The sequence below is a fragment of the Epinephelus lanceolatus genome, chromosome 15 (genome assembly GCF_041903045.1).
Source record: "Epinephelus lanceolatus isolate andai-2023 chromosome 15, ASM4190304v1, whole genome shotgun sequence".
NCBI classification, from domain to species: domain Eukaryota; kingdom Metazoa; phylum Chordata; class Actinopteri; order Perciformes; family Serranidae; genus Epinephelus; species Epinephelus lanceolatus.
This window is the reverse complement of record NC_135748.1, coordinates 32,546,046-32,562,210: the sequence shown is the minus strand read 5'-3', so window position 1 is coordinate 32,562,210 and position 16,165 is coordinate 32,546,046. Positions and strand designations below refer to the sequence as shown.

General features: G+C 41.5%; 1 protein-coding gene across 4 annotated transcripts in view; it reads right to left on the bottom strand.

Annotated features, from left to right (window-relative positions):
* mta1 (metastasis associated 1) overlaps nucleotides 1-16,165 on the bottom strand; it is a 79,774-nt gene that overhangs the window by 39,314 nt on the left and 24,295 nt on the right. For all 4 annotated transcript variants that reach the window (XM_033643414.2, XM_033643416.2, XM_033643415.2 and 1 more), the window contains exon 3: nucleotides 13,007-13,100. In XM_033643414.2, coding sequence (XP_033499305.2) covers nucleotides 13,007-13,100 — 94 coding nt within the window. The remainder of the gene's footprint in view (nucleotides 1-13,006; nucleotides 13,101-16,165) is intronic.

Sequence of the window (16,165 nt, the reverse complement as noted above, 5' to 3'; positions counted from 1 at the left end):
AGGCGCAGACAGCTACATGCTTCTGCTCAAAAATCATCTGTCGAAGGGAAAATAACTGTTTACTTACGATTCCTACGACAACAGGGAGATCTATCAATATCAAATCGATACTGTGACGTGAGGAGAAATTTTCAGAGTGGTTGTGGTAAAACTGTGACATCAGTTAAATACTGTACTACAGGGACTGTTCGCCCCAAAATCAAAGATACATATTTTCCCTCTTACCTGTACAGCTATTTATCCATCTAGATAGTTTTGGAGTGAGTCGCAGAGTGTTGAACATATCGACTGTAGAGATGTCTGCCTTCTCTCTGATATAATGGAACTTCAAGCTGAGCCGAGGAGACGCCACTATTGTTTACATCTCGCATCATCACAAGCACAAGCCTCTTCATGAATAGATGCACGCTTCTGTGTGCCATCTAGTTCCATTGTATTCAAGAGAAGACAGACATCTCTACGGCTGATATCTCCAACACTGAAACTCACACCCAAACAATCTAGATTAATAAACAGTACGACAGGTAAGAGGAAAAATATTTATTTTTGATTTTAGGGTGAACTGTCTTTTTAACCTGGTTTTCAAGGGTTAATTACAGTGATACTATTTTCCAGCTGCTCTGTGCCGCCTCTCTGAAATTGGACAGTGGTTTTTGGAGGTCCATGACAACATGCAAAACTCTTTGAGTTGCCGGGTGTATAATTAGTCGATCAGTTTGTGGTCAGATTGATCAGAGCTGAACACATCAGGTTGATGGATTTGAGGAGTAGCTGCTGCAGAGGCAAGTTTAAGCAAACTGTTATGTTGTGTTCACACCGGGCGTGGATAAAATAATTCAGGTGACTGAAATACATGTTAAGTCGATGTAATCCAGCGATTAGACGCAAATTCCCGTCAGGCAGCAGCACAATGGATGTGATGGCTGCATCAACAACTGACAACTGACGTGAACTACATGAATTAAGCATACGTGATATGCTTATTCACTAAAGTTGGAAAATCTAAATTTCAGTGACCAATTCGCACTGTGATAGTCAGTCAGCATTGAGATCCTTCAGGGACATATAACGTGGAGGACGTACCAGCAGAAGTTCAGTAACTGATTCAGCAATTTCAAATGCATATGATGCAACTTATTTGAGCGAACACAAAATATTCTAGTGTTCAAACTCGTGCAAGTAAGGTGACGCAAAAATTTGCATGGCATTCTGTGTGAACACAACATTAGACCCAGTGCTGGACCACAGGGTGCGCAGAAAAATGATGGACAACTCTAAAATGAGAACGCAGTTCTTCTATTAAAAAAAAACAAAACAAAAAAAAAAAACAGAGCATTTTGGGTTTTTTTTATGAATTAATGAAGGGTTAAGTTTCACTGCGCCTGGTACACTGCTGCTCCACTTGTACCCACTCTGCGCTTCTGAGGGAGGTGTGTGTGTGTGTGTGTATATATATATATATATATATATGTATATATATATATATATATATATATATATATATATATATATATATATATATATATATATATATATATATATATATATATATATTCCAACAGCACTTTGAATAAAAGGTCCAGGTTCAAAAATAAAAACGTCAATATGTGGCAGCAAAATCTGATATGTGGGGGGCCACCATAAATCACTGACTGTGTGAGAAACCCTGAAATGTATGAAAATACCAATCGTCTTACCCAAAACATCATCACATAATCAATACTGAGATAACAGTTTTGTCAATATCGCCTATCTCTAGCTATCAAATTAAGTAAGGTGATTAAGATTAGAGCTGCAACGAGCAATTATTTTCATTATCGATTAATTTGCCCATTATTTTCTCAATTTATTGATTTGTTTATAAATTGTTAGAAAACAGCGAAGAGCCCATGGTGACATCTTCAGATGGTATATATTATCCAGTCAAAGGTAAAAATCCAAAATTGTTCAGTTAATTATCATGTATGATAAAGAAAAAACAGCAAATTCTTACATTAAAGGAGCATTAACCCAGCAAATATATGGCTGTTTTGCTTTAAAAAAATATTGAAATTATTATTCTTTTATCAAAATACTTGCCAATTAATTTTCTATCGAGCATCTATTCATTTAATCAGCACTGCAGCTCTGATTCAGATGGTGTCTTCACATCTGTAGGCTACGACATGTTTGCCTTGTCAAGGACACATTTTAAAAAGAAAGTATCTCCACATTATACAAATGCATTGTGGACATTTTCCTCCATCCACAGCACATTCCAAACAAAAGTACGAACAACAGCAGCAGTCAGTAGAAAACAGTACAAGACAGTTCAGTGCTGATCATTTCTCGTGTGACAAATGGACTTGGGGTCTAGTCTGCATTCACTGAGCTGGGACTGCAGAAACCCCCTGTATGTGGTTCAGTTATCAGTTTGGTGAATAGGACACATTTAATCCCTGGAGCTTTATCTCTTTATGACAACAAGATAGTGTGACAGTAAGAAAAGTGGTTGTTATCGAGTGAACAGATCTCGACATTTAAACACCAGATTTACTGCATTGTCACACTGTTACTGATTATGAGGTTCATGTGAGCTGAAGAGGCTCACATGATGTGCTATTTGAATCATCTCGATGTCTCATGTTGCAACATATAAGTGTCTTTCATCAGACCCTCCCTGGCTGGTACACACCACTGTCTTTCAAACACTACAGGCTTTCCAAAATTCAAAATTTATGGTCTCCAATGACAAGCCAAGATAACTTCATTGACATCACAAGGGACATTCCCCCCAGACACAACAAAGCTTCCTCCAGAGAAACAGAGGACCTTACACAGCTGTTTTCATAGACTGAATAATTCTTCTCGAGAACTGATTCTGGTGCATAAAATCACTGGGATTTCCGTGTAAAGGGATAGTTTGGATCTTCAGAAGTGGGGTTGTAAGAGGTACTTACCCATAGTCAGTGTATTACCTACATTAAATGGCGGTCAGCACGCCCCCCGTTTAGGAAAGCAGGCTGAAGTCCGAAGAAGAAGCTGTGCATGTACTGCTGTGGATGGGGCCAGCAGCAAAAAATATTTTAGGCAACGAAAAAAAATCAGTATCAGTTTAAGTGTACACTATATTTAAATGTTTTCACTGCTTTACCTTGCTGTCAGACAGTGATTTCAGATGGGAAAAGTAAGCCCTTATATTGCTCTCTTTACAGCCAGACTTCATTGAGAAAAACAGCGATTTAACATTGCCAAACACAGGAGCAGCTGGTCTACAGCTGCCTTGATCAGTTAGTTTGTTTGTGTTATTGTGTGACTTTGGTGTTTAAAAGGGTTAGTTTGACTTCACCAACGTCACACAATAACACTAACCAACTAATTGATCGAGGCAGCTGTAGACCAGCAGCTCCTGTTTTCAGTAAGCTAAAATTACTGTCTTTGTCAATGGAGTCTGGTGGCTTTGACGAGAGCCTAGATGGGGAACAACTCACATGTCGGAACGGGCGGTTCGACAGAAAGGTAAAGCAATAAAAATATTCTTAGCATAGCATCTAATTAAAATGATGTTGATTCTTTTAACATGGCTGCTGCCCCCTATCCACAGCAGTACATTGCTAAGCTTCCTTGTCAGCACTCCAGCTTGCTTCTCCAAACTGGAGCATGCCAACAGACATCTACCATATGTAATACACTGACTATAGATAAGTACCTCAAACAGCCCCACTTAAAAAAAATCCAAACTATCCCTTTAAGTACCCAGAGTCGTATTTCTTAAATGTCATGCAAACAGGAAACCAAAAGTCTGTAATTGGAGTGAGGTGGTAGGCAGTGTACGTGAATGCAAACATGAGTTTAACAGTAAACAGATTGCTGTGCATGTAAGCATGCTCTCTGATTTCCTGACTGAACCTAATATCTCTCAGTAAGCCAGTTATTGGAGTGCATACATCTGAAAGCTGGTAATTCTGGTCACCTGGTCATTAAAACAAAAGTTTAGTTCAAAAGCAGAAAGATAAACACATCCCCAAAACTATGTAGCTGCACATGACACAAAAAATCTGTAGCCAGCAAGAATATTTTTAGCTTCATTTCTCTTTGTTTGCAAACAAGGTATTTTTAGCATAATTTCCTTCTTTCTAACCAGACAAATAGAGCAAGTAATTACATTTTTATATTAAAACAAATAAGACTAATAAGCTGCAACAACAACATAAAACCTCCATGTGCACCTCAGAAACTGTGCGGACACGGGCGAGGATGCTGCCTTCATTTAGGAATCATTACAGCTGATAAGGACACAGTCCATAAAGCTCTGCAGCTGCGGATGCAAATGAGAAATTCATCCTCTCACTGTAGGATGTGGATTCATTACAACATATCATCATCTCATGTCGTATACAGAGTGGATGTGGAGATCAAGTGGGACAGCAACTACTACTGGTGAATGGATTCACTTAGTAATAAAAGCATCCAGAAAAAAGAGGTGACAAAGCCCGAGCAAAAAGAAACCAATGGCTATAATATCCTGCACTTATCCCACAACCAGCCTGACTTCACTGGTTCCACTCCTGTGCATCACATCACTGGCAGCATCGTTGTCTATTGTTTATGGGAGCTAGGAGCCACATCTCAAAAATAGAAAAAGGTTTTGAGTCATGGCAAAATTCAAACGTCTGAAGGGAGGGGCCAGGGAGGTAAAATGCCAAGTCCGCCACAGAAGCTGACCACTCAGGAGGCTGCTCGGCTCACAGGGGAGGGGCTAATGCCGGAGTCGGAGGCCCCATTGAGGGAGTGCTCTGAATCTCTGCAAGCAAAATATTTGATCAATGACTCACAGCAGACACACATAAAGACACACGGGCTCAAACGCCATTCTCCACTGATCCATAACTGAATTAAATGTACCCCTTTCAGCGGCTCCTGTGACAGCGCCCAGAGCAAAAAACTCAAGTGCATCATGCATATATAAGAAAGACACTAGCGCACACACAGGGGCATGCATACACACACGCACACATACAGTGAGGCTGCAGCTACAGAAACGCAGACAGGATACAGCCCACACCCATGCGGTGCACAGCCATTCCTGCCATGCATTTTTTACATATTGCAAATGTCTAGAAGCCCCTTCACCAAACTGCAGCTGGCATAGCACAGCCAAAAACCGAGAGGCCTGTATAGAAAGAGCCTATAGAAACGTTACTCCACTCCTGCTACGTCTCATCAGTGTGTTAATTACATCAGATGATGCTGGGTTTGTTGTATCCACATGAGTTTAACCATAAATGCAATAAAACCAGTGGTAGAGGCTAAAAAACATTGATTTTATGTTAAATATTCATGTTTATTTGACATTCAGCATGAAACAATAAAAAACCCCATACACCTAAAATATAAAAAATATGTTTTCTATTGAAATCTCAAGCTGAATAAACAAAAACCCTGCAAAAAAAAAAAAAAAAGTGCTGCGCAGATAAAGCAGCATATGTATGAACAAACGCAGCTCAAAAATAATCACAGACTTTCTTAAAGGTACACACACACACACACACACACACACACACACACACACACACACACACACACACACACACACACACACACACACACACACACTGATGCTGTGTGGTCCAGCAGAACAAACAATCCCCCTCCTACCATGGATACACACCCGAGGCCACACACTTACACAACACACGTGCACTCTCTTTCTCTTTCAGCCTCTTTCAAATAGGACACTTGGTAGCTTTCTCTCTCTCTTATGGGCGCACATACACACACACACACTCTTTAACACCCCCAGAGCCAACACTTAGCCTGCCACACCCAGTCAAAGTCTAGTGATTGGTGTTGCTAGTCTGAAGTACAGGATGACAGTGTTTCTACTGTTAGTATGACAACAACACTACTGGTATGTGAATGGTGCAGTGAGTTCAGTCAAACTGTGCCATTAAATCATCTCTTCTCTGCTGCACATGTTCTGGACATGCCAAATATTTAACACATTTTGGCAAACCATCTCTGAAACCATCTCTTCTCGGCACAGAGCTTTTACTTTGAAGTGCTGTTTCTTGCTGTAGAGTGAGTGACGAACGGACAGCCACTTGACAGAGACAGCAGACTACCTCGACAACATGGCCAAACACAAGTATGACATTCAATATATTAAACTGGACCTTGAACTAATGACTGAGGAGAATCTGGACCTGTAGCTGGACCAGTTGGGAACCACTGGTCAAGACATTACCCAGAGGAGCTGTAGGTGAGAACGCTAATGTCCGAATCAGTTGGATCAAACATTAAAAGGACTTTAACCTGTCAGCTACCTAGTATAAAGTCTGTTTAATGTTCAATGGAGCCCATGTGTGAATAGAGCAAGTATCTTTGGAGAATTCACAGCAAGCGAGTGGGTGTATTGATGATGGTCCTATCACGCAGCTCACATGAAACCAGTAGAAAACAAACATCTGGAGTTGAAGAAGAAGGGAAGACGGCAACAAAAATGTCTGACAAGAGAGAGAATGAGATTCAGTAACTTCTGTTGGTAAGAGCCGAAGCCAAAATCGTCCAACAAATTCAAGCAATTGGAAGAAACTCTGTTTTCTGCATCACGTCCTACCTCTTCCACGCTCCACCCCTGACCTAAACTTCACCTATCTCAGTAGGTGAAATGCTTCTGACGGTTCAGACGGCCTGCAAATCAGATTTGTTTGTTAAATCAGATCTTTAAGGCTGACTGTCCACACTGTCATTAGCAAATCAGACTTACAGTACAGGCCAAAAGTTTGGACACACCTTCTCATTCAATGCGTTTTCTTTATTTTCATGACTATTTGACTATTTACATTGTAGATTCTCACTGAAGGCATCAAAACTATGAATGAACACATGTGAAGTTATGTACTTAACAAAAAAAGGTGAAATAACTGAAAACATGTTTTATATTCTAGTTTCTTCAAAATAGCCACCCTTTGCTCTGATTACTGCTTTGCACACTCTTGGCATTCTCTCCATGAGCTTCAAGAGGTAGTCACCTGAAATGGTTTTCCAACAGTCTTGAAGGAGCTCCCAGAGGTGTTTAGCACTTGTTGGCCCCTTTGCCTTCACTCTGCGGTCCAGCTCACCCCAAACCATCTCGATTGGGTTCAGGTCCGGTGACTGTGGAGGCCAGGTCATCTGCCGCAGCACTCCATCACTCTCCTTCTTGGTCAAATAGCCCTTACACAGCCTGGAGGTGTGTTTGGGGTCATTGTCCTGTTGAAAAATAAATGATCGTCCAACTAAACGCAAACCGGATGGGATGGCATGTCGCTGCAGGATGCTGTGGTAGCCATGCTGGTTCAGTGTGCCTTCAATTTTGAATAAATCCCCAACAGTGTCACCAGCAAAACACCCCCACACCATCACACCTCCTCCTCCATGCTTCACAGTGGGAACCAGGCATGTGGAATCCATCCGTTCACCTTTTCTGCGTCTCACAAAGACACGGCGGTTGGAACCGAAGATCTCAAATTTGGACTCATCAGACCAAAGCACAGATTTCCACTGGTCTAATGTCCATTCCTTGTGTTTCTTGGCCAAAACAAATCTCTTCTGCTTGTTGCCTCTCCTTAGCAGTGGTTTCCTAGCAGCTATTTGACCATGAAGGCCTGATTGGCGCAGTCTCCTCTTAACAGTTGTTCTAGAGATGGGTCTGCTGCTAGAACTCTGTGTGGCATTCATCTGGTCTCTGATCTGAGCTGCTGTTAACTTGCGATTTCTGAGGCTGGTGACTCGGATGAACTTATCCTCAGAAGCAGAGGTGACTCTTGGTCTTCCTTTCCTGGGTCGGTCCTCATGTGTGCCAGTTTCGTTGTAGTGCTTGATGGTTTTTGCGACTCCACTTGGGGACACATTTAAAGTTTTTGCAGTTTTCCGGACTGACTGACCTTCATTTCTTAAAGTAATGATGGCCACTCGTTTTTCTTTAGTTAGCTGATTGGTTCTTGCCATAATATGAATTTTAACAGTTGTCCAATAGGGCTGTCGGCTGTGTATTAACCTGACTTCTGCACAACACAACTGATGGTCCCAACCCCATTGATAAAGCAAGAAATTCCACTAATTAACCCTGATAAGGCACACCTGTGAAGTGGAAACCATTTCAGGTGACTACCTCTTGAAGCTCATGGAGAGAATGCCAAGAGTGTGCAAAGCAGTAATCAGAGCAAAGGGTGGCTATTTTGAAGAAACTAGAATATAAAACATGTTTTCAGTTATTTCACCTTTTTTTGTTAAGTACATAACTCCACATGTGTTCATTCATAGTTTTGATGCCTTCAGTGAGAATCTACAATGTAAATAGTCATGAAAATAAAGAAAACGCATTGAATGAGAAGGTGTGTCCAAACTTTTGGCCTGTACTGTACGTATCCAGACATCACCAACCTATCTGTTTAGGTTGCTGTGGTAACAACGTAGACTAACTAACAGTAACTACACAGCTATGCTGGGGACTTTATTTCAGCGTCTGTCCACAGACAGTTGTTTCTCATGTTGTATTCTTTAACACTCTGCTAGCAGCATGGATTCTGCTCAGCATTTCTGACACTCTGGATGTGACATCACCATCGTGTGTCATATTTCAAGTGAAACAGAAGACACTTTGAAATCTGATTTGAGAGGCCGGACTGAAACGCATCTGTAGAGAGCCGATTGGAATCACATTTCAAACCACCTCCAAATTTCATTTCATGTGTTTTGTTGCTGTCCGGAGTTTCGAAGATCAATCTGGATATGCCAAAAAAATGGATATGGGCTGGCAGTCTGAACAAGGCCCATGATGCAAGAGTGTGCACACACACCGGACACCAAAAAGAGTGTCTTTTTAGCCAACACACTCAAGCCACAACCTGTCATCTCAGCCCAGAAGTGAAATGTACACAGTCTAATCAGCTACTTCACTGTGTTCCCATATCAATATCATTTTACATGACAGCCTTGACTTCTTTATTTTGTATCTCTGGTCTCTTAGAACTCACGACCTAACGACATACAAAAGTCACTGCATTGTACAGTATATTCTTTCTGGATCATGTGGCCAGTAAAGTAATGCAGAGTTTCTCTTTTTCATTTTGTACACAACTATTTGGTCCCCTTTTTGTGTGAACGACTAACACCATAAAGACAAGAGACTGTCCCACAGCGAGCGCCATTATCCTCATTTGTAAGATTCATCGCATCTCGCCCTTCTCTATGCAGGCATGTCTATTCTCCACCTAAGTGTGCCCATTCAGAACAGCTATAAACACTTTTGCCATTAGACGTGGTGAGACAAGACTTCGTATAAACTACTTTATGTAAAGCATAACCTGGCCTACTAAACACATGATTTCAGTGTTAGCATTTTACGTTTCATCAGATATGAACAGAACCGCCTAAATACACAATCAAAGCTTCTATACTGCATAAGAATCCCCCTTAACAATCTAAATAACACCTAAATACACCCATCATACAGGATTTTCAGTCTTACAAGTTCACACATGAGGGTGAAAATCATGGAGCATCACAGCAGACTCAGACTGGATTCACTCTTCAATCTTTGCTCTCCTCTTCCTTTCTAACATTGCAAGATAGTTTATTTTTTAAATGTGGCTGGTAAGGATGACCAACTGAACAATTACAGCCAAAACCTGCCAGCATGTGGGTGGCTGGTGATGGTATTTTCCCTCTAAGATTATACTGAAGATGGATAACCATCAGTTACCAAAGACAACAGATGCTGCACACAGTCAGGTCTATTTCAAATGACAGCTGTAGGTTTTATAAATCCAGTTCAATGCATTTACATTTTACGATTTATATCCTCTTCGCTTCTGCAACAAGGTAGGCTTGTAAACAAACCACCAAACAAACCATCATAACATGTTATGTACAAATATGTCATGTAAAAATTAAAATAAAAGAATCTTGCAGTGGGGATAAATCCTTCATTCCCCCTCTACTTCTTTCCTCTTTGAATTCAGGGACTCTGAAGCGGTGCCTTGAAGGCATCATTACCCACTGACCACTGGGGAGGCGACCCGTACATTCAGGAATGACTGTGGCCTTTAAGAGACACACTTCTGTTACAGGCGACATCTTCCACACTCTGTTCTACCGCTAACCGTCTTAAAAGGGACTGTTCACCCCAAAATCAAAAATACATATTTTCCCTCTTACCTGTAGTGCTGTTTATCAATCTGGATTGTTTCGGTGTGAGTTGCTGATTGTTGGAGATATCAGCCATAAACATGTCTTCCTTCTCTCGAATATAATGAAACTAAATGGCTCTCGGCTTGTGGTGCTCAAAGTGCCAGAAAAATACATTTGAAAAACTCAACAGCAATGTCCACTCAAGATAATCCACAGACCTTGTTATGAGCAGTTTAATGTAGGAACTATTTTCTTTCTACCGAACTACACCCACCAACTGTATCACCTCACAGAAGGAAACATGCATCTACTCATGGACGAGAGGCTCGTGCTTGTGACAGCGCAAGATATACCCATTAATGGCGCCCTCCTCAGCTGAGCTGTAACATAAGCTATTAGTCTGAATATTATTGCTGTTCAGGGTGACAGTGACGTTCAAGTATTATAGTTAACAAGCCAAGTTAGAGCAAGATGAAGATGTAGTTTATTAATCCCTGAGGGGAAACATATTTTTTTTACTCAGTAGGTGAACTGGCACCTCTCCATCTACCAGTCCACACTCCATATTTGGTCTGGACGGTTTGGACCGGCAACCCTAAGGTTCCCAACCCAAGACTGAGCTACTGCCGCCCGAAGTCCGACAGATCAGACATATGTAACAACAGCTTTTGCTGACACTAGTTAAATAAATGCCAGCGACTGTATACTAAGGTCCTGAGTAGGGTTGTCAAAAGTATCAATACTCAGAAAAGTATCGATACTCAAATGCTGTATCCGGATACAATACTAATTCACAAAAGTATCAATACTAACAGTGCACGCCACCTCAGCGCCTGTCGGGTGCACGCGACAGGTCCGATGGACACGTGCTGTGCAGGCAGCGTCTGGCAGGCACAGAGCCCTCGCTGCAACCCGGCTTGTTGCCGTCGCTGTGCACGCATGCACACATTTCTGTTGCTGTAATATGGCCAGCGCAGCTGCAGGAGGATCAGAGCAGCCAGTTTTGGTCAAAAATGATAAAGGAAAAAGCGCTCTTTGGAAATATTTAGTGAAGTGAACACAGCACGCTGCAGACGGCAGGTACAGCCCCTCCCCTCACTAGCAGCTGAGCAGCTGGTGTCGCCAGCATCAAACTAAAATATAACTTCTAATGTTAATGTGGGAGCTAAGCAGAAAACTTTATCAGTCATGCCCGTCTATAACATTAATAGACAATATTAGTTTAACAGGACAACACAATTATGTGTGTCTGAAAAGTTATGTTAACTGCAAAGTCACAGATTGAAGCTGAAAAAACGTTTGGTTTCTCCCGTAACCCCTGGTTCTCTGATCACATAGTGAGGTAGAAACAGGAGCATCCTGAGCCTAAACTACCAACTCTATTTGATCAGCAACGAAAATATGGTGCCAATTCACCAGAAGCACAGAAAATAAACGGGGCTGTGGATAAATACATTTGTATGGACAGATCTTGTTGCTGGTTGTTATTTATTTTGGGGGGATTTTTTGTTTTTATCATTGATGTTACTGTTCTGATCTTTATTTAAAAAATGACATGCCTCTTAATTTTTTGCTGCTGTATCGAAAATGGTATCGAGTATTGAATATTTTCCTGGGTATCGATATCGAGTTTGAAATTTTAGTATCGTGACAACCCTAGTCCTTAGTGCTGTAAATTCATGACTTCTACGCAAAAGCCTGAAGATAATGTTATCTCTGAGCCTGAACAGCCAAAGCCCTCTGAGCAGCTGCCTCTGTCTCACCCTTGGTCTGGGTCCGCAGCTGCCTGTGCCGAAGAGCAATGTGAAAGCAAGAAGCGCTCACTCTGCATTTAAAACTAAGGACTGAAACTTCCCTAGGACTAGCCTGTACTGCACACTAGCTGACAAAAACAGAAGAAGTAGAAAAAGACTGCTTGACTTGAAGAATCACAGGCTGAGGGGTCTCCGACTGATTGTTCAAATCTTCAACTTTTAGGGGGAAGCCTTAATTATTGCCATTTGTTATTCACAAGCACAAGCCTCTCGACTATGAGTAGATGCACCCTGGCTGATGCCATCTAGTTCCATTATATTGGAGAGAAGGCATACATCTCTACAGCCAATATCTCCAACACCCGGCAACTCACACCAAAACTACCTAGACTGATAAACAGCACTACAGATAAAAAGAAAAATATGTATTTTAGATTTAGGGTTGAACTGTTCCTTTACACTGACCATCTCAGTTCATCTGGGCGTCTGTGTTTCCCCATTCTGTCTTTGCTCATGTTTTAATGTCTTTCTCTCTGAAAAACACTCTGGTACCTATAACATTAAAAAGCTGCTTGAGGTAAAGCCCGGTCCAAGTCTGCCAGCTGTTCCAGATAATACTGCAGTATATGCTCTGGAGAACAGCACCACATTCAAGTACACGCTACACACCCACGCTTAAGAGCACATATGCACACACACACACACACACACACACACACACACACACACACACACACACACAGGTGTCGTCATATTGATACACCCAACAGATCGAATGCTGTCTGCAATCAGGCCTGTCAGAGGAGGGGCTGCTGCAGTCTGGACTGTTTCTCTCAGCTCGGTAACAGTGCACAATTCAATTTTGTATCGCCCCTGTCGTGCAAACATGCCTCACAATCCAGCCAAATAACAAACACAGTTGTATTTTCTAGTTCAGGGAAATCTTGTTCAGTTTGACTGAAGGCTTTATAACTTTGCAGTGGAAAATAACTGAAGAGGGGTTGCCCAAAAACAACTGTTTTAAATCCTGGCTGGCATGATTTTCTTTCTTTCTTTTTTTTTGGATGCCTGGCCGGGGTTTTCAGTCGGTCACTCACTTGCATGTTTGTCTGCCAGGGCGATGAGTGTGCTGGAGATGTCCCTGCGCCGGTAAAAACACACCACTTTGGCCTCCACGTTCCCATTGGCTGTCTGCAAACCAAGAGACAATCGGCGTTACCACGGCAACAAGTGGTGCCGCACACAGAGCACCCACACACACACACACACACACACACATTAAAAAAAAAAAAAAAAAAAAAAAAACAATAGATGAAGCTAGTTCTTAACTATGGCAGAAAACACAGTGTGAGCAATTCTCCAAAATCACAATAAGTGTTGCAGTTATCAGGACAGCGTGGTGTGTTGGGGGTTGTCTGTGCAGCACTGAGATCTGTTTCTGCCTTATAATACTACACTGGTATGCTGATATGAAATGTGTTTTTAAATTAGGACCTCCATGACGATGTTTTATTGAAAGATAACTGAAAAAAGAAACTGAGTAAAAGCAAAAAGGCTCATTTACAAATAGATCTGTTGCTTTCTGCTTCCTGTACATAACATAAAAAGGAATAACAAAGTATAAATTACAGTATTGATAAACTGTGAGTCTCTGAAGTGTTACATATCATATTTGTATCTTGTTATAGGCCGAGCATATTGGATTTAGGATCTCTCTCGTGAATCCTTCCAGTGAAATGTAATGTGAGAGGAAGATGGATGGAGAGATGGATGCACGAAAAAGCAAACACGGTCAACATGTCATATTTTTCTGCATTCTGCACACTTTCCACTTTTCCCAATCGGAAAATAATTAAAATCCAATTTCGCACATTTCCGTGTTTGACAAACACCGCAGCAACATGAAAAACAAATAAAATAATAATTTCCTCGGTTATGATTTTTCTGATAGCAAACTGAAGCACTTTTCTCTTTATAAATGAAGTTTTTTAATGAAACACAGAAGTGATTTTTTTGGTCTAGATTCTGCTCTTTGGTTGCACGACACATATGGACGTTCTTAGCTGAGTAGATGCAGCTGTAGTAAGGCTGCGCGATTATGACCGAAATGATGATCATGGTTATCTTGATCAATAATTAGAGTATGAGTGGTCCTTATTCACAGTGCATCTCCTGGAAACACCTTATAAAATAAATACTTTTTACCTAAAACTAAATCAGCACAACCCTACTTTCACTTTTTTTTTTTTTGCTGTGCTACATTCCTGCTAATTAATAAATCTTTGCATTGAGCATCTCCAAGAAGCAAAATATATGTAAGAGTATTTATTGGATACACATCTTGCATTTATTACTTTAGTGGATGGATTCAGTTACGGCTCTATAGTGCTGGAAAAGAACGAGGATTCAGTGAGGTAAAATTAGGGTTTGGGGTTATTCTCACCCATCAGCCAAAACGTTAAAATCACTGGTGGGTGAAGTCAATAACACTGATCATCTTGTTACAGTGCAATGTTCTGCTGAGAAATGTTTGGTCCTGGCATTCATGTGGATGCTACTTGACGTGCTCCACCCACCGAATACCACTGCAGACCAAGTACCCCCCCCCCCCCCCCCCCCCCCAATGACAACAGCACTTGTCAATGGCAGTGGCCCACCAGCAAGACAATGCACCATGCCACACCACAAATACTGCTCAGGCATGACCCGAGAAATGGGACAAAGAGCTCAAGGTGTTGACCTGGCCTCCAAATACCCTAGATCCCAATCTGATCGAACATTTAAGGGACGTGCTGGTACCCCAGAGGTACCCCCAATCCATGCTGGGTCCTTCTTGGTACAGACTTGGCTCTGACCTGTCAAGGCATGGACACAGGATCTCTGGAGGGTGTCCTTTGGTGCCTGGCATTGGGGCATTACAATCAGATCTTTTGAGTCCTGTGGGTTGTGAGGTGGGGTAACAGCACATCCCACAGATGTTTGATCAGGTTGGGATACAGGGATTTTGGTGACCAGGTTGACACCTTGAGCTCGGGTCACGTTCCTCAGGTCATTGCTGAGCAGTATTTGTGGTATGGTATGTCAGAACCAAAGGTTTCGCAACACAACATTGCATTCACCTGCATTCACTTGTTAATCAGGCTTGGGTGACACCCCTATCAAGCTTATGAAATGCTTTGCTTGACTCCTGCCCACCCTTTTGCACCCTGATGAAGACGTTAGGGTCGAAACTGGTCGGTGTTTTAATGTGAACAACCATGTTTTTGGAATAAAGGCTTTTTTAACTTCAAATGCATTTGTTCCTGCTCCACGCATGACAGCCATACGTGTCTTCGAAGTTGAGTCTCATATGATAAAGCAAGTCCTCGAGCACACTACTACCTCATTCTCCAAAGTTAGTTGTCTGTCTTTGACGGCCCAGACACCAGTCTCATGCACTCTAAATCCACAATACTTCCAAACACAGTTGATGATGCATATAGGCGGGACTAGCTCTTCGCCTTCTGCTCCAGGCATTTGATTCTTGTTTTGCCCATCTGCTCTTTGTTGTATATTACTCTTCTGAACTGCAGATGCAACACATAGGAAAGTTTTTCACAGGCTGCTGCTGCAGACAGCTACCCTGGCTGTTGGTTTAGGAAGCGCTCAATTTGATATGCAGCGTTCTATGTGGGTGGGGCAGGCATTTTTAAAGTCAGTATTGCAGTAGAACATGTTCATTTAGTTGTGGGAAGTGAAAAATCATGATCAAGATTAATATACGATTAATTGCGGACTACAGGCCAAGTAAAGCAGGATGATACGGAGGAGGATAATAACAAACAGACTAACTAAAAAGGTAGACAGATTTACAGTCAGCACTACGACTTAAGTCTGGGTTTCAGAAGAAAAAGCAAATCTATGATCATACGGATGCATCAAGGTACAATTTAAACATGTGACAGCCAAGCAATTTAAATCTTCGTAAAGCACTACAGTGCCTCGGCTGATGTGATTACATGTTCAGTAAGTTAATGTCATTATGACACTGACAAAGTACAGCATAATTACGGGTATGATTCCCTTCTGCATTTCCATTATAAATTCATAAATATTTATATGTGCATGCCGGTAAAAAGTGTAAATATAACTTTAGGCTAATTAAAGAAAAAAATAACAGAAGACGATTAGAGAGGAAGTGCAGAGGGCAAACAGAGATGCAGGCAGGAAGATGAAGTGTGTGTGTAAGAAACAAAGAGAAGGTAACAACATATCTG